This window comes from Taurulus bubalis (assembly GCF_910589615.1).
Source record: "Taurulus bubalis genome assembly, chromosome: 2".
Classification (NCBI taxonomy): Eukaryota; Metazoa; Chordata; class Actinopteri; order Perciformes; family Cottidae; genus Taurulus; species Taurulus bubalis.
In genome coordinates, this window is record NC_136590.1 from 38,943,994 (window position 1) to 38,968,358 (window position 24,365).

General features: G+C 42.0%; 2 protein-coding genes across 2 annotated transcripts; one reads left to right on the forward strand and one right to left on the reverse strand.

The window, feature by feature from the left end:
• Nucleotides 1–476: 476 nt before the first annotated feature.
• On the reverse strand, nucleotides 477–10,133 carry mpp1 (MAGUK p55 scaffold protein 1). Its single transcript, XM_079214196.1, has 12 exons — nucleotides 9,890–10,133; nucleotides 6,325–6,453; nucleotides 6,157–6,235; nucleotides 5,653–5,738; nucleotides 5,477–5,545; nucleotides 3,349–3,545; nucleotides 3,095–3,198; nucleotides 2,922–3,002; nucleotides 2,635–2,715; nucleotides 2,332–2,534; nucleotides 1,802–1,876; nucleotides 477–1,718 (listed from the first exon to the last, which is right to left on the reverse strand). The coding sequence occupies exons 1-12, from the start codon at nucleotides 10,010–10,012 to the stop codon at nucleotides 1,542–1,544; spliced, it is 1,404 nt and encodes a 467-aa protein (XP_079070322.1). The 5' UTR covers nucleotides 10,013–10,133; the 3' UTR covers nucleotides 477–1,541.
• Nucleotides 10,134–16,145: 6,012 nt separating this feature from the next.
• tmlhe (trimethyllysine hydroxylase, epsilon) lies at nucleotides 16,146–23,414 on the forward strand (the record flags this gene model as incomplete). Its single annotated transcript, XM_079237910.1, has 7 exons — nucleotides 16,146–16,302; nucleotides 16,397–16,573; nucleotides 19,866–20,145; nucleotides 20,303–20,422; nucleotides 20,616–20,852; nucleotides 22,959–23,097; nucleotides 23,283–23,414. 7 exons carry the CDS (start codon nucleotides 16,146–16,148, stop codon nucleotides 23,412–23,414), a joined length of 1,242 nt encoding a protein of 413 aa, XP_079094036.1.
• Between the last annotated feature and the right edge of the window lie 951 nt (nucleotides 23,415–24,365).

The following is a 24,365-nucleotide window of genomic DNA, read 5'->3' on the forward strand; positions in this document are numbered from 1 at the left end:
AATTTCTGTGATTTAGGATTAAGTAACCAGTCTTTTTCTGTGGTGGCATATATATATATATATATATATATATATATATATATATATATATATATATATATATAGTCCCAAAAAAGGATGTAAAAAAAAAAGAAGGATGTAGGTTCAATATTGTACAGGGTGATAACTTGGTAGGACCCACATGGTGGTGCTATAGGACAGTTTGTCTTATTGCTCACGGCTCTAAAAGATTGATGTGGAAGTATATTTATATTATGGAGCTCATATCAATATTTTGTGTTCATCGTGATCCTTTTTTTCCGACCTTCAGGCTGGAATATATATAGAAAAAGCAAATTATATTAATAATCCAATTTGAGAAGAATTACACACATCTGTACGCAGCCAGGTCCAAGGTTTCAACACAAATATAAAAAAGTCATAAATATGTGCACTTGAGATGAGAGAATGACTCGAACACAAAATTATATTTTTCACATGATATATTTTGATTTTATTAAGGTAGACAATTTTGACAACGCAACCAGGAAACTGTGCAATGGTGTTCTGGATAGAAGCTGTGAACAAATTCATTGTCATGTATAACCTGTAACTACTTCTCCCACACTGTGGATGAGCAGAGAATTGAAATGTGTGGGAGGCATATCGTACAGCTGATACACAAGTCTTGATCTATAATTAATCAAAGCTTTGAGCCGTGACGTCTTCAAACCCCAAATTATAAAATAGGATGGATATCAACCTTTCTATATTGCAGTGGTTTTGCCCATGATTGACACTGCCGTGTGTTTTTCCTGCTTTATGTGGATCTAGTTGAAAGAATCTTTGCGCCCTTTGGAGATTCCCCGCTGACATAAAACTGCCATTGTTTTCCCGAAGGGCTCTGGACAACAGGTTTCCACATGAAACACAGGCAGAGAAGCAGTTGCAATAGAGCGGTTTATTAATTTATTTTTTGTTTAAAAGTGCCTTTACAGTACCCCGTGAGATATACAATGTGGACGAGATGAGATGTTGTCAATGGCTGACTGAAAGGTTTGGATTAGAAGATATTGTGGTTGTATAGAGTTACACTCACTGTAGGAACAAACGGTTCTAGAATCTCAATTTCATGGCACAATCTAATGAGAACAGGAAAAAAAGAAGATAAAATCCTGTCATTTAAAAAGGGAGGATTTCATTCACAGTTGTGGTCCTATTTTGCATTTGCTCACATTCCAACAATCACAAAGGCGTTCGGCACCAAAACTATCCCTAAGACCCTCAAAATCCTGAAGCACAGATGTTACAACACCCAAACAAAACATCCCTGGTGAGGTCCTCAACTTTCTAAAATAAACCTTTCTACATATTGCTTTTTTTTCCTTTTCTTTTTTTTTTTTCGGATGCATTTGTGCAAATAAATCTCAGTGACAATTAACAGGAACCAAAAGCACACCCATACACACCTGGGACGTCACTAACTCGTTCTCGTGTAAGGAGTGATATTGCACTGCTTTGTTTATAAAACAGAAAGGTTTTATACTAGTGCCCGACATCTGTCAGTACACCCAGGATACAGGCACCCACTGGGGGGTGGAGGTGGCACGCTCCATGGCCTCCTCCACACCCTTCACGCTTTCATCCACGTCGTTGTTGATGAGAACCAAGTCAAAGAAATGTCTGTATGTGGTGAGAATGGCGTCCGACTCTTTCTGGATCATCAGCAGGTTTTCCGTCTAGGAGACAAGACAGAGAAGGGTTAAGCGGTCGGTGGAGGAGTTTGCTGTCACTTGGGTGTACTCGGATAAAGATGTAGCACCTGGACGGCTGTGTTGGTCGGAGCGATGAACACCACCAGAGGCGCAAAGTCAGCAGTCCGCAAGACTTTCAAGGTCTGCATTCAAATGTGAAAGAAAAAGAAGAATTTTGTTAAACTGATTAACTACATGGAAACCGCTTGTAAACACCTACATTATTTAAATGTGTTTGCATCCAACACATATTGAGGGTCATTTTTGTGTTTGGTATACCTTTTACTTCTCTTAAGAAAGGTAGTAGGTCTAATTTACCAACACATTTTAATTAATACATTTATATTGCTTATTCACAGATTCATTATTGAAATAAAAGACATAGGATCGCATAGTTCAAATGTTCCTCTCCCTATTAACCTACAAGCAGCCAGCGCAGCAGAAAAAGAGCTGATGCTTGACGCAGGTTAATCGCACAATTTTAAATACTTGCAAACAGGCATGAAAAGACGTCCTTTGACTTCACTTGACTCTGGGCGATGTTGAATTAATAGCACAATTTCCCTCAACTATCCCCCTAGAACCAGTGAATGCCAACCTGTGGTTCTATATCCAGCAGAGCGATTTTTTCTTGCCCGTGGATCTCCTGGATGGTCTCAGTTTTGGTACCGAACATATATCCCTGGAAGCTGCCATACTCCAGCAGCTCATTCCCAGAGATGCACTTGGTCATGGCTTCATTGGAGATGAAATAATATTCCTGTCCATTCTCCTCCTCCTTCCGTTGGGGTCTGCTGGTGTCTGTGTAGAAAGTTTAAGACTTAGCAAAAGGGACACGTCATCAAACTTGCATATTCTAGTGAAAGAACGAAAAAGCATAACCGTCTGGTGGTCTACTCACGAGGTGCAGGGTAGGAAAACTTCTCAGGGTATTTGGTCAATAGTGCATTTTTGATATGGCTTCTTCCTACGCCAGGTGCACCTAAAAGAAACACATATTTCTGTTTTAATTTCCCAGGACATTTCAATCAAACATTAATCTCCATGTCTGAATCGTTGGTTGCAGAGACACTATCTTCACACTGAGGTTTCATTCGAGTTCTGTACATGTTGGAGCCAACGTGTGCATCAGAAATGACTGACCAAAGGAGTTTGAAAGCCCTCTTGAGTGATATGATGTGAGCTTACCAATAAGCACCAGCGTTTTCCTTTTAAAAGCAGGGAGCCGAACAACCTCCTCGTAAGAAATCACATCCAGCTGGTCAAAAACTGCAACAGAAGGGATTTTGTTTTAGACAAACCTACACAAAACTGAGGTCAAAGAAAATGTCCAAGAAGCATGATTGTAGTGATCCACTCACTGGAGCTGTGTTTAGCCAGGTACTTGTCTTTGCACTTCTTTTTCTTTCCAAAGGGGCTGCAGGACTGACTGCCCTCTCTGGCCTTGCTTTTACTTGCCACCCTCCTTGCAGTGTGAAAAAGAGATGAAGGTTAAGATTGGATCACCTTTGCTCAGGGTGCGTGCCCGACGTGGTTCATAATATCACGTCAATCTCTGGCGTTGTCACGGCAAGTGTGGCTTCATAGTGCAGGATTGGTCGTCACAGACGTTTACCATTCCTGGAGCTCCGGGGAGGGAATCAGTCCAGCGAAGTCGGCGACGCCGCTTTCCACTCTGCCCTGCCACCAGTTTGGATCCTGCTTGTTGATAATCTGAATGATGTCAGCAGTTTGAAACTTAAGACCCGCCTCTTTGCACGGGATGAGGTCATCCTTGGTGGGGTCATAGTCAAACTGGGCCCTCATGTACATCTATAGATATAGAAGAGTACATGTGGGTTATGGAGGCGGAGAGGGAGCTCATGGACATTTGCACTGTGTATTTGGTGATACTGAACAATAATGATACATCTGCAGATCGTATTAATGTGTTCAATCTCCCATCATCTACGTCAGCTGTGAAAATAGTCCCTGATATCTAAGTATTTATTATCGCTGAACTCAAACAAAAAATGTCTTTCAACTAACTGTTTGACTATGAAACACAAAAGAAACAGTTTCTCTGAGCTCTATGAAGAAACTGTCTCCAGTTTTTATTTAATCTGTTGTGATATTTGTCACAAATGATATACTGCTGTACCAGACGCTTACTGAGCTTGCCATTTATTTTCATGAGTAGTTGCTGAAAGAAGAAGATGTTTTGCAATGTCAGACAGTCACTATTTACACTGAGGGTTTTAAGTAAGCTCATGCAAAGCTTGAAATTTAATATTCAACATTTTGTTTTTCTTCAATGTAGTAGAGGGACATTTCAAGTTTATGCTTCCAATCAATTTTCTTTAATGTCTCTATGTAACAGAAGCCTTTAACAGCGTACATGATACACCCATTGTGTTGTAATGAGGGCCAAACTGTATGAGCATGTATGAATCAGACTTTAAAACACCTACAGCAGTTATACATAGGTTGAAATAAATATTCATACTGGGACTTTCTAACACATACATTTAGATTCTGCTATGGTTAATTGGAAAATCCACCCTTTAACAGAATTCACATGTTCATGATGTGATCTTGGGACAGCGCAATACATATTGTGAAAATTAACTATTTACTCCCGGTTCCAGGCCTGAGGTCTAATTTATCAAATCATCCATTATATTGATAGAAAACATACATTAAAATAAGCGGAAGCTACATTTCTTCACAACCTTTCAACATCCAATTGTAAAGCTGCTCAGAAATGAGTAGTTGCATACAAGCGTGTTCGGACTCCAGATTAGAATACCAACTCTTGCTGAGGTTACTTATTTTTTGAGAGAGCGACAGAGAGAGAGAGAGAGAGAGATAGAAACAGAGAGAGTGACACGTTTATGTACAAAACCGTCCTCAACTATTCAAGATCACAACAGGAACTCATGTACATTCTCCTCAGGGTAAAATATTACTATTGTTAGTAGAGTTCATGAACATTTGTGGTTTCCCCAAGTTATTCCAGTGACAGTTGTACACAGAAAAAGTCAATACACCTATTATGTACAAATAGTGGGTATACTGGAGTGGGTTGGGTCACCAAAAATGATGCTCTTTGAGCATTAAAGAATTCAGAAGTGTATTAACTACGCCTACATATTAATTAAAAGGACTATAAACGTTGAAGTAGACTGCCATCACTGACCACAGTTGAAACTTAATGCAGTGATAAACTGTATTAAGACCAGAGTAACATCACAGAATGCAATGTATTCTTTGCAGTCATTTAATTAAAGCCATTTACAATTATTTTATTACGCAACATACAATTGTTATATGTTGTTAAATCAAGCCAGCAGCAACTCCTTCGTGCACAGAAATGGCCGCTGGGGGGGAGGGGGGAGTTGGGGAGGGGGGGTGATGTGATGTGGCCAGTAGATGGCAGAATGAAACACCAAAGTGGTTCAAGTCAAACTAGCACAACTAATGTGAGTGATGCTCTTCAAGGTTAAACTTATTTTATAGTCACCTGGGCTGCTCACTGACTAACAGGAGATTCACCTAACAAAGAACAGAATCCTTTTAAGAAGTAACTTGGAGAGGAAAAGCAGAATCAAACTCGTCTTTGTAGATCATCATTGGATTTGACTGTTGGGCTCATTTTCTTGGTTAACTCATGCAGAATTACAGTTTGGAGACGACAAATACGAAAGACATAACCAACCACAAGACCAAAAGGTAAATGTATGTTCCACAGGTCATGGTATTACCTCACAGACTCGGGATCGGCTCGGCAGGTTGGGAACGATCTTCATTGTGACTACTCCATTGGTTTCTTTCTGCGAGTGAACTCATAAGGGTTACCTCACATCGAGTTGTATAAATGCATTAATTACATTTGCAATGACTTTAGTGCCAAAATGAAAATAATGAGATATGAACTTACCAGGATCTTTTGTAGCTGATCTACAGTTTGGTTTGTCACACTTTTCCCATTGATTTCTGCTATTTCGTCCCCTTCATGTAAAGAGCCTGCAGAGAGGCAGAAACCAGAGGAAGTTCAGTAACTTTGACTATGATCTTCTGTGTTCCCGCTCAGTTTTCTGTTCGCTGCATTGTGGTCCTAATATGTGTCAGCAGCTCCTGAGGAAACATCTATTCTCCTGAGAGATAAACTGAAGACGAGGAAAGCCTTGTGCCACAACGGCTGTGATTGCAGTAGAAATTCCTTTTTTTTTTACTGAATAAAAAAGTGAGTGGCAGTCCGAATCTTAAATCATACGTAAACAAAAAATATGTTAAACCCTGAATAGTCGGCTTGTGTGGCCTGAGATATACTGATAATGATCATACAGATGCTAAGACAGATTTGCATGGAACAACTATTGACCTTTTGGGTAGATCACACACACACACACACACACACACACACACACACACGATTAATTACCTTGTCTGTGGATCATGCCCCCGTGCAATATTCTGGCCACAGTGCACCTTTGTTTGTCGTTCAGCTTCAGAGTGACTCCCTGCAGACAAAGACCACCGTCAATGAGGAGGAATCGGCAACACAAATATACAAAATGTTTAAATGTGTGTGTAGGGGCATATAGCACACCATTGGCTCTGAGGGGTTCTTTTCAAATTCTACTTCTTTCATCCTGGTCAGTGCTGTGCCATTCATGTGTCCAGTGCTACCGTTGGTGGACACGTCCGCCCCCTTGTTCTCGTAGGTTTGCATAGCAGCCTGAAGAAAAAGAAGAAAAAGAAGAAAAAGGATATAACATTTCTTGTTTCATGTCATACTGAATTAAATCAACTTTGCTTAAAATGAAACAAACAACATGTAAACCAGTTAAATAATTGAACTCAACCTTTAGTCAGTTCCAGCGGACCGATCTGATCATTATCACGCTGGTATCTCCGATAACTGCAGTGGAACTTTTTTTTTGCTAATGTGTGCCAACAGCCGTGTTTCATTTGCAGTTTCAACATATGTTCGAGGTTGAAAATTAACCCGGCGTAATCACACCTCATTAGCCGCGTCCAGTGATCTGGTCCACCTGGTTCATGTGGTCATGGATACCACCAGTCTCATCAGGTGACCATGCCAAAGAGCAGCATTAATGTAAGGAGGAAAACGTCTTGCTTGGTATGGAAATCAAAAAGAAGGCTGACTTTGTGGAGTCACGCTGTGCTTTTACGCAAAGATGAGTTCAAAAGCAGGAAATCCCCAGAAAATGTCCATCCCACTTCCATTGTGTCAACAAAGGTGGTCTCTAGTTTATATCACCGTCAGCCAAGAGACATGTTGTGCATGGAAATGACACATCAGCAAAAAAATAAAACAATAAAGACATTATCTATCTTCCAGCATCAGCACTGCAATAAACCAATAAATATCGTTATCACATTCCTCCTCGCCTTTAACCTCAGTCTTAAAATAAAATGCTGCATGCTACAACAGCAGCTTGGTGTGGTGCACAGGGAGGATTTTCTACCGCATGTTTATTCCTTCTTACTTGTTTCATTCATCTTAATAAAACGTGGTCTTCGTTGAGTGAACAGTCCTGGACTGGGTGCAGGAGTCATAAGAGCCACGCAGTTGTTGTTATGTTTTCTTGTGCAACGCGATAGTTATTTACCGGCCTCGTGCCGTCATGCGCCAGGACTGTGCCGTACCGAGAGGGAGGATTTGGACGGCGTCCAATTGTGAACCGATGAAATTACATCCACTGAGGAAAGGAGTCTATGTTACAGCAATCTTGTTACAGTTACAATCCACACAAACAAATCTATCCTGAAACAACACAGGCTGATTTACATCTCTGAACTCCAAATGTCTCTTACTTGTTGTTCCTATTCCAGGATATTAAAACTGAATTTTTGGTTCAAACCTGCTCCACAGACAATAGTATAGTTATTTTTTGGAACCACGTATCACAGATCTTACGACTAGAGTAAATTCACTTGATGAAAGTGTGTAAAAAAGTACCAGAAATTGAAATACTAACATTAATTGTTGTTTTTCCCCCCAATTTAGAGAGGCTATTATGTAGGAAGGGATAAATGCTCAACTTACATTCACAATTAGCAGGTAGTTTGCCCCAAGGCACAGAGCAGGAGACTTTATTTCCTTTCCAACAAAGTACTGACCCTGACTGAGCAGGAAGGAAACTGACAAAGAGTCAATCTAAAGGCTTTAGCACAAAACAACTCAACCTATCTGAAAATTAGGCCTATCGCATACAGAAGGCAATAGATTCAGCGTACCACTGAATGCCGACATCCCCAAGTGATACGCTTCAGATTGGCACCGAAAGGCACTTTTAATTAAATGCGTCTCGTGAGGATTTCAACAATGAAATAGTCAGCTCTATCACTCGCACGATCAGAGTGTGAAGTAATACAAATAAAAAAAAAGGTATTCATCGGCTTTGTCCCATTGTGTTGCAATCACGGTCAACATGCGTTCCTCCAACCAGGGTCCGGAGGCCCTCACAGGAACTTGAATGACCGCATCGGGGCGTGGAGAAGCAACAGGGGAAACAAACAGCCGAGTGAAAGCCAAATAAATAAATACAAAATGCATTGAGGGAAGAGCAGAGTGCCCATCTCGCTGGGCTCTAAGTGAAATAGATCAAACAGAGGGCGCATTGAGGAAAAAAAGCCAATCTCTGGAGAAGATAACACACTGTGAAGGTCTGGACCTTATTGTTCGGCCTGCTTTTCTCCTCGCGGCCCCCTGATCCAATACGACTGATTGCGTTATAAAACGATACGCCTCTTTCTCATCTCTCCTCTCTCGGGAGACGACTCGTCTCTTCCAGCCGAGAAGTAGTATTTATTAATCACGGGACTCAGGGCGGGGTCTGCGGCCCGAAAGGCAAAGGCGTATTGATCTCTCGAAGGCATACAGTAGGAGATCAACGCTTGACCTACATGAGAACCAGAAGAATGTTGGATAGATTGTACAGAAATAGCCGGGAGGGACAGTCAAGACGTGGAGCCTGACTTGCGTAAACTTGTTTGTGTCCCATAGTGACAAGGAGAAGTGTGGCTAAAACAACAAGTTATGCAACTGCCCTGGAATTGACATGAATGACTTGTTTATGAAGGGTGTGAACAGTGAGTCTGGAACCCCGTTTAAAAAAGGCAGAAGAACACTCCTGAGCCGGAAACACGCACAGAACAAAACAGCCCGTCCATTCGGTTCAGTGAACCAGTCGGATACTCACAATATGAGCATCACACACACACACACACACACACTGCAGTGTCTCTGCACTGAGAGATAAATGGACCACGTGGCCCCGCTTATAAAAAAAAAGACACTGATTTCACATATCGGCATTGAGCAGAAGAACACGTCGCCAAGATTGCAAACTCAAGGCCGTTGAACCTCAAACTGCTGATGTCAGGAAAGGAGTTTCCTCCTGTTCTCCGTTTCCCCTCGGTAGCCGACTGCTGACTTTTCACATTCAGAGAAGCGGTTTAGGACAAAGTGTTCCCTGAAAGCATCACTGGCTGCTAAATTGATGCCTTGAGGTCATCAGTCACTTAAAAAAAAAAAAGAAGTTGCAACACTATCAAGTACATTGTGGTCTCACATGTTGCCCAGCTTTAAAGGCAAGGCGGTTTCGCAACATAATCTGGCTTTAACTTGGAAAACAAGTATGTCTTAGAAGCCAAGCTGGGTATAGTGTGTTGCAGTAAACAACCCTCAGCTCACTCCCGTTCAGCAGCAGCACTTGTAGCTGCAGGCGGAGTTCACAGGCTCGTGGTAATGTGATCACAGAGAGATAGAGGGATGGCATGTGATAATGGCTCGTTTCCCCAAAATTAATCAGGTGATTTCCATACGTAGTTGTGGGTGGAAGTGAAACTGCCGATGTAAAGTCTACTTGGATCCGGCTACAGCTGACTGAGCACCGCTGAGCAATGCAGTGGATGACAACACACACACACACACACACACACTGCTGATTTTTTTTAAAAAAGAGAGAGAAAGATCTACATGTACAGTTCATTGTTTCTATAGACTCGGTCTATTTTTTAGAGATCTTGTCGAGGAACAAACAACGGCCATGTGTGCCATCTCTGCTTTCCGGAAGCAAACATGTACACCAACATCTGGGGGTCAAATTAAATGAATAAAAAGGTTAAAAAAAACGACACCGTACCTTGTCAGACTTTGGTTTGTTTTGAAGGAGCTGCTCCAGGTACAGATCAGAGAGGGCTGTCCGGACGCTGCTCACCGACTCCAGTATGACGGCGGGTTCGTTTTTATTGGATTTTAACGTCATCTTTCCGCTAGCTAGAGGAAGGGGAAAAGAGGAAAAGAAATCGGTGAACCCGATGTGCCCCCGATCAAGGTCCGCAAGACGCTGCTGGCCTCGCCGCAAACAAGCGTTGCGAGAGCGGAAACTGGCGATAAGGAGCCGGGACGACGCGATCAGTCACTCTTTGAGGGGAAAGTCCAAGGTTTTGATCAGCAGCAGGTGAGGAGCACGAGATGTGTGCTGCGGGGACACCGCTGACAAAGCAAGTAAACATGCGACTGACTGCTGCTCGGAGGGGCAGGCTTATGCTGCCTTCAGGTGCGCGACATAAGCTTCGAAATCCTAACACTCGCGTTGTTTCTGTTATCCGAGCCTATTTATGTAACTGTTCCTACGGTGGCACGACAGCACAGTAGAGCATGTAATATGATTTGTTTTTCTTCTTCTTGTCAGGCCTACATCAAGGGCTACTATGCTGATGTGTTTAGATTGTACTTAAGCTGAATACGTATATTAACTGCGTAATATGTGCTTATGTAATACTTTCTTTAGATGTAGACATTAATTAAGACTAAGTTAACTGTAGCTTAAACAATAGTGGATGCTAATATTGTTATTATATGTATAGCCTACTGTTTGGCTGCCTTGCTCGGTTTTACTCTGTTATTTCACGTTTTTAATATTTGATTTCACAATCTGCTGCAATTTAGTTAACTTTCAAGTTCTGTGTGAGAGCCGACAAGAAACAATAGAGAAATACAATAATAAGCATGGATAAGAGCTGTCGCTCCTATGTTGTATGGCCACTTAACGCCACATTCTGATCATTAAAAGAATCCACCTTCAGATCTCTCACTCGAAGCAGTTCGTGGACACCCAACGGAAACTTCAAATTTCCGACAGTACGCGAATGCGGCATTACCGCAGCGTTCTCAGCAGGGCTGCACTATCAAGCTACAAGGAAGAGAAATGCCGGAGTGCTACTGGCGGTCATCCCCTCCCAGCAGATGACTTGTAGGGATGTCCGTTACAAAATAAAGCGTGGGGATGTTTGCCTAGGTGCTACTTTTTACAATCGTCAACGGGGAATTGACCTGCACTGATCACGTGATGTATTAATGCACAGGCATTTCGGGCAGACACCCTGTTTGCTACAGATGCAAAACAATTATACAACTGCACTTTATTTTGACAACAGGGCGTTAGTATATGGTTACATATTTAAATATAAAATCTGTTTATTTTCCCTGATGGTTCCAGTCCCTTTTCCTGTATACCTCAGATTGCAAATTTACATTTACACAAACTGCACTTTAGGCCCCTGAAACCAAACTGATCAATGACATGTTCAACAGAGAATGCCAAACCATGTATTACCAGAGGAAAGGCCGAAGCAATCCTTGTTGGCACTCCACACCAGGTTCAGTCATCCTCCAGAACTCATCTCACCTTTGGCGCTCAGGCCCTCTCTTCCACAGTCACTGGGAGTTCGGTTTGACCCCCACTTGACCTTTAAGGACCATATAAAATACCTGTGCTAAACCTCCTTTTATCATCTCAAAAAATCTCCAAACTGCACCCCACTTTAACCCTGTCAGATGCAGAGAGGGCTCGTCCACGCCTGTATCTCCTCAAGACTGGACTCCTGTAATTCACTCTTCACTGGGATCACTGGCAAGAACATCCAGAAACTGTAATACATTCAAAACAGCTGCCAGGATCCTGATGAGAGTCCGGAAATATGAGCATATAACACACATTCTACACACACTACACTGGGTCCCTGTCTCATTCTGGATTGACTAAAAAGTCTGACTACTCAAAAAGGCATAAATGGACATGCAAGAACTCATTACTCCCCAAACCTAAACCCGCACCCTCAGATCTACAAACCGCTCGCTCCTCGGGTCCCCAACACCAAACTCCGCACCACGGGCGATCGGGCCTTTTGCTCGGCAGCCTATGGAACCGTCTCCCTGACCACCTAAGGGCAAGACAGACACTGAACTCCTTTAAGACTGGCCTAAAAACCTTTTTATTCAGGAAGGCATTTTTTATATTGTGTTAATTCATTGTCAGCTATTCTTTTTTTATTATTATTATGGGTTGCTATAACTATGTTTTAACTTTACTTTTATTTGTTTTACTATATATTGGCTCTGTGGCACTCTGAGATTCTTTTGAAAGGAAAGTACGTTAAAAATGAATGAATGAGTGAATGAATATATACTTTATTAATCCCCAAGGGGAAATTTTTTTGTCGTCATCAGTAGCGCTTTGCAATTGAAGATACAAACACACAAGATAAAAGATCAAATATATAAGAAGCAACAGGGATGAAAGATATATACAAATTAAAATAAAGTCATATATATTTATATACATATATATATGTATATGTATATGTATATATATATATATATATATATATATATATATATATATATATATATATATATATTTAAATATACACAATAAAATAGAATAGAATACAACTAACTGGAGAATATATTTATATTTACAGCCGCAGAGTGTATTCATTAATTAAGTAAATTAGATAAACAAAAAAGCAAAGTATGTATGGTACAGTGATGAATTAATCCACAGAGGAACTAACAAGTGGTGACTTGTTATGAAGCCGTAAAATGAAATGTATTATTATTATTTATAATAAAGAGAATTCTTTACTTATGCACAAATCACTCCTGCAGTACAAAAGTTTCTTACAGATGCTTACTTCAGAACAAATCGTAACGGTGAAATCGGCACGCTTCTGTTTGGATGCTTCTATCATGATTTATGCATCATAAATCTTCTTAAACTTCCCGATCCATATGGACACCAACGTGTGCAGCAGGGCCAAAGCGATTCTGCATCGACTGCTCTTCATTGTGACGCCCGCCAAAACAAACCATTGGAAATTGGGGCAGAAGGAAAGCGGTGTTCAGCCAGGTGATTAGTGTATTAAGAGCAGCCAAGTGCCAGTGAGCACTCCAGAGGGAGCCAGCATGCACGTTTGTATCAGCCTTCCGCCACTGACTGACATGGCCTCGTCTGCTGACGCCTGGCTCCTTGTGAATATGGGGTTAGCCAGCTTTTAGCCTCACCTCTGCCTCTCATTCAAATAGCTGTCAGGTTTCCATCGTGGAAAAGGCCTCTGGTCTGTCACAGACTCCCCTCATTTACCCTCTAATGACTAATTACTCTGTTTCATCAGCGTCTTGCTGCATCCCTACCGTCTCCTGTCATGTCGCATCCAGTTACTCTCCTTCTGCCCACTAGTTGTCCTCATTTCCTAAATGCTAGCATTTCCTCGATGAGGTGGGGCACCTCATCCAAAACAAAGACCACTACAGCTGACATGATAAAACATGCACACACAGCCGATGTTAAATGTTTAACGAGGGCAGTTATGGGCTTCTTCACAGGAGACATTTGGATTTGTCACAGTAAGACAATTAATGAATGATGGCTGCTTCAGTTTCAGGGTCCTGGTATTGTGAATGCTGGCTCTCTGTCACGGCCTACTGGCACACTTGACGAGAACAGAGCCATTGTCTGTACTTTGGCTGCTATGACAAGATGGCCGAACAGTTAAATGAATGAATGAACAGTTAAATGAATAAAAGAGCGGATCGTTCTTGAACTACGCCCCATGGATCAGAGGGCATAGTACAAGAATGATCTCTTAATTTCAAGTAACATGTTTTCAGCGCCACTCACACCTTGGACCATGTGTTCTCTCTGGGTCTAGATACTGATCAGTGATCATACATGTATTTTCTTTGATCTCTCTGTAAATGCTGACCCCTTGTGTCTCAAATGGACATTGCGTTTCCGCATTATTACAACTGATTAGTTCTCAACGCACTTTTGCTTTGGTATTAACACAAATCTTAATGATGTGGAATTTTTAATGCTATCTTGTACATTGCTGGACAAAGTGGCATCTTTTAAGGATAGGACGAGGGATGTCTGCAACACTTCTCCACCCTGAGGCGGAAGCGTCGACAGAGCGGCTATGGAAAACCTCTGGGCTAGAAGTGCATCGCAATGTCTCAAAGATCTTAGAGTTTCCTTAATGCTGTAGTAAAGGAAGTGAGAGCTGCTTACTTTGAAAACTTTATTTCTTCCTCAAAGAGAAATTCGAAGATGTGTTTGACACATTTAATGCAATTGTTTCACCGCCGGTTCTCCTCCTATTTTAAGCATGCGACTATCCAGCCTATATTAAAGAAAACTAACTCATATCCTGCTTTACCCATGAACTATGTCAGGCCCATGTCAAAACTGCCTTTTCTATCAAAGATCTTACAGAAGGTTGCGGCCAACCAATGTACTGCTCCTCTGGACAGGCCCAATGTGTACGACAAGTACCAGTCAGGGCCCACTTCAACATAATATTTGACCTATTGCTGTCGTTTGACCCCCATGTTAAGCAGCTTGTTGTCTTGTTGTTTTTCCACCTCAGAAATATCAGTAAACCGTAACCGTTGGCAGGCAATCCAGAATGCTGCAGCCAGATTACTCACTAGGACAAATAGACGGCCTCACATCACCTCCATACTCAGATCTCTTCACTGGCTCCCTGTTGCGTAAAGGATCCACTCAACAACTCTAACGCTCACTTGCAGAGCACTCCACGGTCAGACCCTTAACGAGTTCCTTTCAGGTCAAACGCATTTTCTGTCCGTCCCACACACATGACACGTGATGACCGACCTTTTGTGGCAGTAGTGGGAACACTGTGGAACGCTCTGTCTGCACCCTTACGGTTCGCGGGTTCGGGGAATTCATTAAAAAGAATCTGCTTCAGACCTGTTTAGACAGGCGTTTGGCTAAACATTTATTCATGCGCAAGGTCTGCTTTTATGTATGTTTATCTATCTTTCATCTATGTTTTTATTGTGCATTTTACTGTCTATTGGGCTTTTCTTAACACGTTTCATGTTTTAAAAAGACATCCTGTAAATTAGTGGCCCTTGTATGCTCACCTTGTGTTAATTATGTTTTCTTCTTCTGCACTTTGTGATTCATGTCTGTGAAGAGTGCTATGCAAATAGATTTTTTACTTACTTTCACTTACAGTGGCTGAACAGACTTTTACCATTCCAACTGCATCTGAATCGTCCATCTCCCTTCGCTCTTTTGCAATTTGAACGGCGATGATAGCCCCGACCAGCCTCTAACGATGTACAAGAGATACTCTTGCCTGCAGGAGATCCTGGGAACATATTTAGAGATAAGCCCCTTCCACCCCAGCTAAACAGTTCCCTGAGGGATATTCTGCAGTCATCTGATCACTCCTGCACACCTGACGCCTGCAGTCAGCCGCTCTACTCATCTTTGTTTGCCTATTTCTGCTTCTTTGTGGCTTTACCGTAAACTAGAGTTTAACTAAGCGAAGACTGGGTTCAAACAGCGTTGTTTGTTGAGTCTTTACCTGTGAGGCCCAAAGGCACTGAATACACATGGGTTTTCACTTATTCACATGCATTGACATCGCTCCTCTATTCTATCTGAGGGCATCAGCTAAATAACAGACTTACCTCTAAGTATAACATAACACAGTTATGAACAGCACTACAAACATACGGCCTCCAAAATGTAACTAATTACCCCCTGGGGATGAATAAAGTATCTATCTATCTATCTATCTATCTATCTATCTATCTATCTATCTATCTATCTATCTATCTGTCTGTCTGTCTGTCTGTCTGTCTGTCTGTCTGTCTGTCTGTCTATCTATCTATCTATCTATCTATTACCATAAAGTTGAGTCAACACACACATGCACACGCGCACACGCACGCACACACGCGCGCGCACACAACACACGAGCATAGGCGCTGGACATCCGGGTATGGAGGTCGAGGGGACCGCGCATGCGCCAAACGTCAGCATCTCTCTGTAGACTTTATGGATCGCAATTTGCTTACGACCTCCGTGTGAACCGAAATCGCAAGGGCCGATTATGCCGTGTTTAATAATTAATCTCGGCACACAAATACATCTTTAGAGATTAAAGATTGAAGAGGTGGAGCGCTGTATTGGAGGGGAGGGGGTGTGTCGGTGCTGCCTTCTCGGCAGAGAGGAAAGTTTATCATTTTAAGTTTGGGGTCAATTCCCCTTTTGACGTCACACCGTCGTGTTCACGATGCTGGGCGCGTTCACTCGGACCCTGCGGCCCGCGCTGAGCCGGGCTCAGCCTCAGCTGCTGCCGGCCTCCCGGTCCCAGCCACCGCGGAGGCTCCAGACCCTGACCCGCAACGGGGCTACGGGGGCAACGTTTCAGGCACTGGAAGACTGTCTCGGTGAGTTTTGATAACATTGTGACACGTGCGCAGTGTATTTGCGATCTTAAACCACACACAGATACATAACCTCGTACATATATGCAATCGCCAGTGCTCGACGACGGAGGGTCGCCCATGCGCCTGAACTACTTGTGGCTGCGGGATCACTGCCGCTCCCCCTCTTCCTACAACTCCCAGACCAACCAGAGGAACCTGGACACCGGGAGTATCGACCTCCACGTCCGACCCGACCACACGACCGTGCAAGATGGCCATCTCGTCCTCACGTGTAAGTCCGTTTAAAGTATTTGCAGTTCTACCCACCCGAGCCTCGGGAGATTATACTCTGCAGGCCCGGTGTCCCGCACCTCAGAACCCATCACAGCATCAGCACCAAGAAGCAAAACAACAACATGTGAAATGAGTAGGGTTCTTTACGGTCATGGAAAACCTGGAAAAGTCATGGAATTTTAAAAATCTTGAAGTCATTGACATTTGTTTTATTCATATGTTCATGACGTTCATTTGCGCTGAGTTTGAAATGATTAATATGCTTAAAAGAAAGACGCTCAAAATATAAGAAGGCGGACATACAGGCATATATACATGTTTATTCTTTTAAACTGTTGTATCTCATTCATTTGTGTCATTTAAGGTATACTGTATGCTTTGGAATTATCATTGTTAGTTTAAATTCTAAATTGTCTCACTTTTTCATATATACACAGAGATTTCACAAAATGTTTGGTCATGGAAATCGTGGAAAAGTCTTGGAAATCCATTGGTCGGAAATGTGTATGAACCCTGAATGAGGCATTTATAACATGCAACCGGAGGCCAGATTCAGTCACTTATTTTCAATGAACACATACATAGCATCAGGGGCGGTTTTGGGCACGGGGCGGCAGTGGGGGGGCGGCACGTCCACTTAAAAAAAAAAATCATCTGGGCCGTAAAGCGGTTTTCCAACGTCTATCGTGTCGCTGTGTGGGGGGTTGGCGCCCTCTGCGGCTGCTTGCTGGGGTTATTTCATGTAGAACCGCCACTGCATCTATTGTCAGATATGGAAATACACAAACGCGCGTGGATACAGCTGTGAATGAGTCGATCATTAGAGCAAAGTGCTGTTGTGTCAGGCTGTGTTTTGTGCAGATGAGCTCTGTTGTTAGTTAATCCTTAGGGCAGAGGTCGGCAACCTGCGGCTCCGGAGCCGCATGCGGCTCTTTAGCCCCTCTGTTGCGGCTCACTGAGGCTTTGGAAAAAACAAACAAAAAAAAACACGTTTTTATTTTATTCTTTTTGTTTTGCCCAGTATAAAATCTTTCAAAGGGAATTCTTCACATCTTGGCATTTGAGGTAATATTGAGTCACTGAAAATAAAAATAAATGTTCATCACATCCTGTCACGTCACTGTCAAGCAGCTTCTCCTGCAGGTGCTACTTGTGATTCACAGAGCTCGGCCCTCGCTAAACTATCAACGGAGAAAGGTAGTTTAATTCTGCGTGGACGTATTAATTAGCTTTCACTGCCAACGATGCTGCTGACCTGTATGCTTGATATGTGGCGAGGAGTTAGCAAACAATAAAACATTTAATGTTGAAAGACTCTTCCAGAACAAGCACAAAGCATCTGATGAACAGTATCAAGCTGCAGAAGAGCGATTTCTCAACTGCTGCAGCAAACTGAGCAAAGTAGATATACTTCTTCTTTTTTTTTTAACGTTTGCAGTGCCCTAAAAGTCCGGCGTAGTGAGGACGGTCAGTGTAAACGTAGCAAAAGATATGCGTTTTAAATGTAAAATTCACGTGAGGATAACAGGTATTGCACCTGCTACCTTGTGGTTACAGGATCAACACTCTACCACGTGAGCCACACATATATGATAGGACTCAAGGTCTGCTTAGTTGTGTATTTAATGGACCTTAATGTAGCCAATAAATGACTATTTTTTTTCTCCTCTTAATCAGAGTTTGATAGTTATAAACAGGTCAAATAGCAATACAATGTCAACAATTGTCTTTATTCTTGTTCTATAATTTCATAAATACAACAAACTATAGTTTGTTGTACATATAATATAACTATATATTCAACTTCATAAGCTTTGATATCAAATAGCTTTTGCGGCTCCAGACACTTGTTTTTGGTGGAAAAAAGGGCAAAATGGCTCTTTGGATAGAAAAGGTTGCTGACACACTAAGGCTAAGGGCAGTAGTTCCCAAAGTGGGGGTCGCGACCCCTAGGGGGGGGCGCGGTGGTACTACAGGGGGGTCGCGGCTTCATCACCAACCCACACACACAGACGCACACATACACCGGTAAAACAATATAAATGGTCGTCCAATGTTCCTATAATCATTAAAGGGGGTCTTGACAGAAAACGTTTGGGAACCACTAGCTTAGGGTGTGGTCAGGTGCTAAAAGGATGGGGGGGAGGGTGCTTTACTACATGTTCAGTAATCATTTATAACCCTTGTGTGCTGCTGTACAAAGGTTCATTTCCCATTCATGTTTGTTTCAGAAAAGTGTGACACATGCTCTTAAAATAAGAGATTAGATGCTACATTCTTTTAAGCCCCATGGCAGTTTTTAGGATTCTGCTCGAAATAACATACCCAAACTAAAAAGGGTGTATCTCTGCAACCACAAGGGTTGTTTGAACAATTGTGGTGTTAAAAAAGGCAACCTATGTGAGCTTTTGGTCAGATGTGTAATTATTAGTATATATGTTGCTGACTAAGAGTAAATAAAGATTGAAACACAGACAAAATAGAAGTTTCAGGTCCGCCTATAAAAAAAGCACTTTCAGGATTGTTATCTCTTTGAAATGATGCTTCACTAAGCTCTGAAGCTCTCCCAAATCATAGCACAATATGTGAACAGTCTCTCTGCAATGTTTGACTTTGAAAAAGGAAAGCAGAACAAAGACAGAGAGGTAAAGTACAGAGAGAATTCAGGCGAGGTTTCCAAAATTTGCATTTGGGCACATTTGCGTATATTTTTGTGCATCTGTGACATTTGAATTTTTTCATGTAGCAAACCTTATATTTCACTTGTATATGACTTATGGTGTTCAATAAACTTGTATCAGTGTAAAATTTTCAAAATTTGCTGACTCAGCGATTTATGTTGCTGTGTTCTTTGGTTCATATCATAGCTTTACAGCAGAAGGATTTGGTGAATAGATTTGGAATCTGTGTGGAATTGTCTTGCTTTTTGCCATCTGGTTTCTTCTGATAGCACCAAGCTACGGGTTGCTAGTTCCGGAAACATGCAGAGTGGGCTGACTCATGACAAAATTATGACTATGATATTTGATGTTTGAGTTGTGTTGAAATGGCTGACTAATTATTGTAGCCCACGTTCTCTTGTTTAATTTGATGTGTAGCATCAATACATTTGTTCATGATTATTGTAGTGTTTTACACAGTTTAACTAAAATGTCTAAAAAAGCACCTATATAGGTCCTGCGGGGCTTAAAATTAATTAAGACGAGTCAAAATCATGTGATGCATAGGATTTCATGCAATTTCCATTCACTGTACTTCATAATAATATATTACATTGTCATGTCTCCCAGGGTCCGGAGGTCATGTGACCAAATACAGCCTTAGCTGGCTCGCTGAGAACAGCTATGAAGGAAAGAAGCAGAGCACCGTCCAGCAACGCATCCTGTGGAATTCAGACGTCTATACGAATGCAAACATCCCCTCCGCCAAATGGGACACGTTCATGAGCAGCGACGATGAAGTCAAGAAGTTTCTTCAAAACTATCTTCTGTATGGCATCGCTTTTGTCGACGATGTGCCCGCTACAGTCGAGGCCACCGAGGCAGTGACCCAGAGGGTCAGTCTGATCAGGTATTAAGTGCTGACTGTGAAACTTTATTCTCATGCGACCATATTCAGCATCAGCGATTTGCTTTCAATGGCAATATTCTCGGGCAGCCCAGAAGATGTTCGGCCCCTTTCTCCTCTCCCTAATCCGCTTGTGTTGTTTGTGTTGCTGATTCACAAGGGAGACTATGTACGGAAGAATGTGGTGTTTTACTTCCGATCTTTCCAGAGAAGACACTGCCTACACCCAGCTGGGCCTGGACCGTCACACGGACACCTCCTACCTTCAGGAACCATGTGGGTAGGTGCAGCAGAGATGAGCGTACACTACACTATGTGGGGTTTCAATGCAGCCCCAATAGAAAGAAAGGGATTTAGTGGATGAAGCTTTGAAACAGACCTTAAGTCAACCGTTTTCATTACAGTTCATATATCTTAAACGAAGCCCAAAAAAGTAGCATTTTCTCACTCGATTATGCTGATTGCTGTTGCAGAATCCAGGTATTCCACCTCCTCAAGCATGAGGGAACTGGGGGAAGGACGCTACTTGTAGATGGGTTCTACGCCGCTGAAAAAGTGCGCCAGCAGTCTCCTGAGAACTTCGAGCTGCTTACAAGCGTGCCGATCGAGCACGAGTACATCGAAATCTCTGACGTCCACCGAAACCACATGAAGGGCATCGGCCCTGTGCTCAACGTCTACCCTGGGAACAACGAAATGCACATGATCAGGTACGTCAGCGCTTTAGATTGATGCGATGTTACTCGCGTTTGTGTGGAAGTGAGTTATCAGATATTCAGATTTTTAGGATTTAAATGTAGAGGTAGGCAAGGCAAGGCAAGTTTATTTGTATAGCACATTTCAACAACAAGGCAATTCAAAGTGCTTCACATAGAACCATTAAAAGCATCAAAACATAATGCAGATTTAAAAACAGTTAAGAAAACATTAAAACAGTCAAAAAGCAAAATAAAAAATAAAAGTTGAAAAAGCAAAATAAAAAATAAAAGTTAAATAAAAGTTGCAGTGCAGTTTAAGAAATAAAATGCAGTAGTGAGATGCAGTATTTGAGTCTGGTGCAATTAAAAGCAGCAGCAAACAGAAAAGTCTTCAATGTGGACTTAAAGGAGCAGAGGGTCTCAGCAGACCTGCAGCTTTCAGGGACCTTCTTCCAGATAAGTGGAGCAGAAAAGCTGTACGCTGCTTCTCCATGTTTAGTTCTGACTCTTGGAACAGAAAGTAGACCCGTCCCAGACGACCTGAGTGGCCGGGATGGTTCATAAGGTAGCAGCAGATCACAAACATACTTAGGCCCTAGACCATTCAGTGCTTTATAAACCAGCAGCAGGATTTTAAAGTCAATTCTTTGTTTGACAGGGAGCCAGTGCCACAGTGACAGGGAGCCAGTGCAAAGACCTCAGAACTGGAGTGATGTGATCCACTTTCCTGGTCTTAGTGAGGACTCGAGCTCCAGCGTTCTGAATCAGAACTGTCGTATCACTGTCGTATCAAAGATACCACAGTGAACCTGGAGATTAGTTTTTCACCACCTGCGTTCAGCTTTCCGACACTCTCTTTTCTCTATTCTGACCAGCGTGGCATTTCTCCAAGGGGATCTTTTCTTACCCGAGACAACCTTCACCTTAGTGGGTGCAATGGCATCAATAACATTTTTAACTTTAGAATTGAAGCCATCCACAAGCTCATTGACTGAGATGCAAGAGAGGCCTGGTGTGTGTAATGGAAATTAATTAACCTCCTCAATCTCCTTTAGAGAAGACAAATGCGATGTGAAACACTTAAATGTCTTTAAGCATTTATTAAACAGAAACTTGGAATTATTCAATTGAATGGGCAGAGCTCGTCCCCACAGATGGTTCGGAGGTCTGACCCAGAAAAATAGTTCAACATGAGTTTTATACATCAACAATTATTATTGAAATGTCTCCACCTCCTTTCTTATGCATTCTTGTTTCACTCATGAAACTGAAGTTGGGAGGTGTTGCTTCAATAAGAACAGCTGCACTGTTATCTTGGTCTAACCAAGTTTCGGTTAAAAACAAAAAATCAGGTTTGTGCCTAATAATGAAATCATTGATTCAAAATGTTTTTCCTGACAGAGACCTAACATTTAATAAAGCTAAGTTTAATGTGTTTAAAACTATATTTGCCCTATTTCTTTGGACAGGCTGACGAGGAATGAATGTTAAATTGGATACATTTGCAGATTTACTAATGTTTCTTCGCAGCCTCACCTTTCCTTTTCAATAAGTCAGGACAGGAATTAAGAAGGCTAACTTCATACAGGGCCTCGACTGTTCCTGGAGATAATCAGTGGTGTCATTAACCTTGTATTCTGGACCCAAAAGATATCGATCAATGTCTTTATCAGGTAGTGGAGATAGAGGATGGTTGTGGAGATGTTGTGGAGGCGGGGGAGGGGCATGGCGCTTTAACTTCGATGTTTGCGTCATAGCACTTAGAACCAGTGACGGAGGTCTAGCTGGAGGGGTTTCAGCACAGTATCCAACAATCAGAGTCTCAGGCCGAGTCTTTTCCTGCGGCCTTTTATGTTTGGTTATTACCCTGAGGTAAAGCTTTATATGTCTTGTTATGAAGTTATTCATGCTTCCGTTTGGAAAATAATATTAAAAAGGCAAACTTGTCCCCACTACAAGTTGGTTGAGACACTTTGTAGTTCCTCTGTAGTTTGGAAAGTTGATTTCTTGTCATTTTTTAATTATTTTTAAAAGAATATTTAGTAGTTTGATGAGGTGTGATGGCGTATTTTTTTATTTCAAATCAAAAACAAGATTTTTTGTGTCTTTTATCAACAGATACAACAACTATGACCGATCGGTGATAAACACGATACCCCATGACCTTGTTCAGCGATGGTACGTGGCGCATCGAGAGCTGACGACAGAACTGAAGCGGCCAGAGAACGAGCTGTGGGTGAAACTGACTCCAGGGAAAGTAAGAAACGTACACTTCTTGAAGGGGCATTCAGAAACGACCAAGCCAGAAAGCAAAAATGAATAAAAGCTCTCCCAATGTCCAATTGAACCAATTCATTTTCAGCTTTAAGACAGTTGAAAGGATCCAGATGTTAGTGTCATTCATTATGATCTAAGAACGTTATCTTCTCTTTTCTTCGCAAGGTGATTTTCATCGACAACTGGCGTGTCCTGCATGGCAGGGAGGCTTTCACTGGCCTGAGGCAGCTCTGCGGCTGCTACCTGACCAGAGACGACGTCCTCAGCTCCGCACGCTGCTTGGGTCTGCGGGTCTGATCCTGGACATGAATGTTCCTCGTAATCAGTTAGCCGAAAGATCTAACGGTTCATATATTGCCTATATGCAAAAAACAACAATATTCTAGTTGCAAGAAACTAAAGAGAACAACCGTTTTTTATGTTGAGTATGGAGGATACTTCTGTAACGCCTGCCAGACGGCAGCAGAGGGGAACGCGCCGTTACTGCACTCTGTGTTTTCTTTTAATATCCTTTGGGCTCTGTGGAGGCCCCTCACCTCACTGATATCAGTTCTGCACGGTAGATTGGTAACAAAGATGTTCTGAGCGGTATTAATCAGCTGTATTCTGCACATCCCGTGCCTATTAGTGCTATTGGTCCTCTGTAAAAGTTAACAAGAACGTAGCACAGGAATGTTGCCTTCGTATAAGTAATGTATTCAAGAAACGTGTTTTTAAAAACAAAAATTATTGATCTCATCCAATCATATAATCACATGAAATAGTGTAATAGGGAATGGGACTGGTTCTGTAACATTACCCTTACATTACAGTACGTTACAGCTAATTAGCACCAAAAAAAGAGTCAGGATAGCCGAGGCTAATGGGTAGATCAGTGGTTTTCAAGTACTTTTGTCTTGATGATGGCACAAAATGAAAAGGTGAGAGATCGCCAAAGTCATCTTCTGAATGTCTACAGAATATCCTGGGAATCAATATTTATGTCTGGACCAATGTGGTGGACTGATCCAAAGTTCAAGTAACACTATGGGTTATTGTATTTCACATACGTGAGGTCTGTGAGATATGTGTATGCTTATGACATCTAAGTCTAAATGCAAACAAATCAGAACATATTGATTTTTTAGAATCGCTGTCAAACACCTACCTGCAGATGTACTCATTGGATAACAATTTGTTTGCTGACATGCTTGTTTATTGACGAATCACATTTTGGCAATTGGCAAACAAAAATCCATAATTCTTTAT

Bases quoted from the DNA above. Each gene is read 5' to 3' on its own strand.
- mpp1 (XM_079214196.1), bottom strand. From the start codon at position 10,012: ATGACGTTAAAATCCAATAAAAACGAACCCGCCGTCATACTGGAGTCG. The intron at 5,546-5,652 runs GTAAGTTCATAT...GTTCACTCGCAG, and splicing joins ATCAGCTACAAAAGATCCTG to AAAGAAACCAATGGAGTAGT. The intron at 3,199-3,348 runs GTAAACGTCTGT...TCACACTGCAAG, and splicing joins TCCCCGGAGCTCCAGGAATG to GAGGGTGGCAAGTAAAAGCA.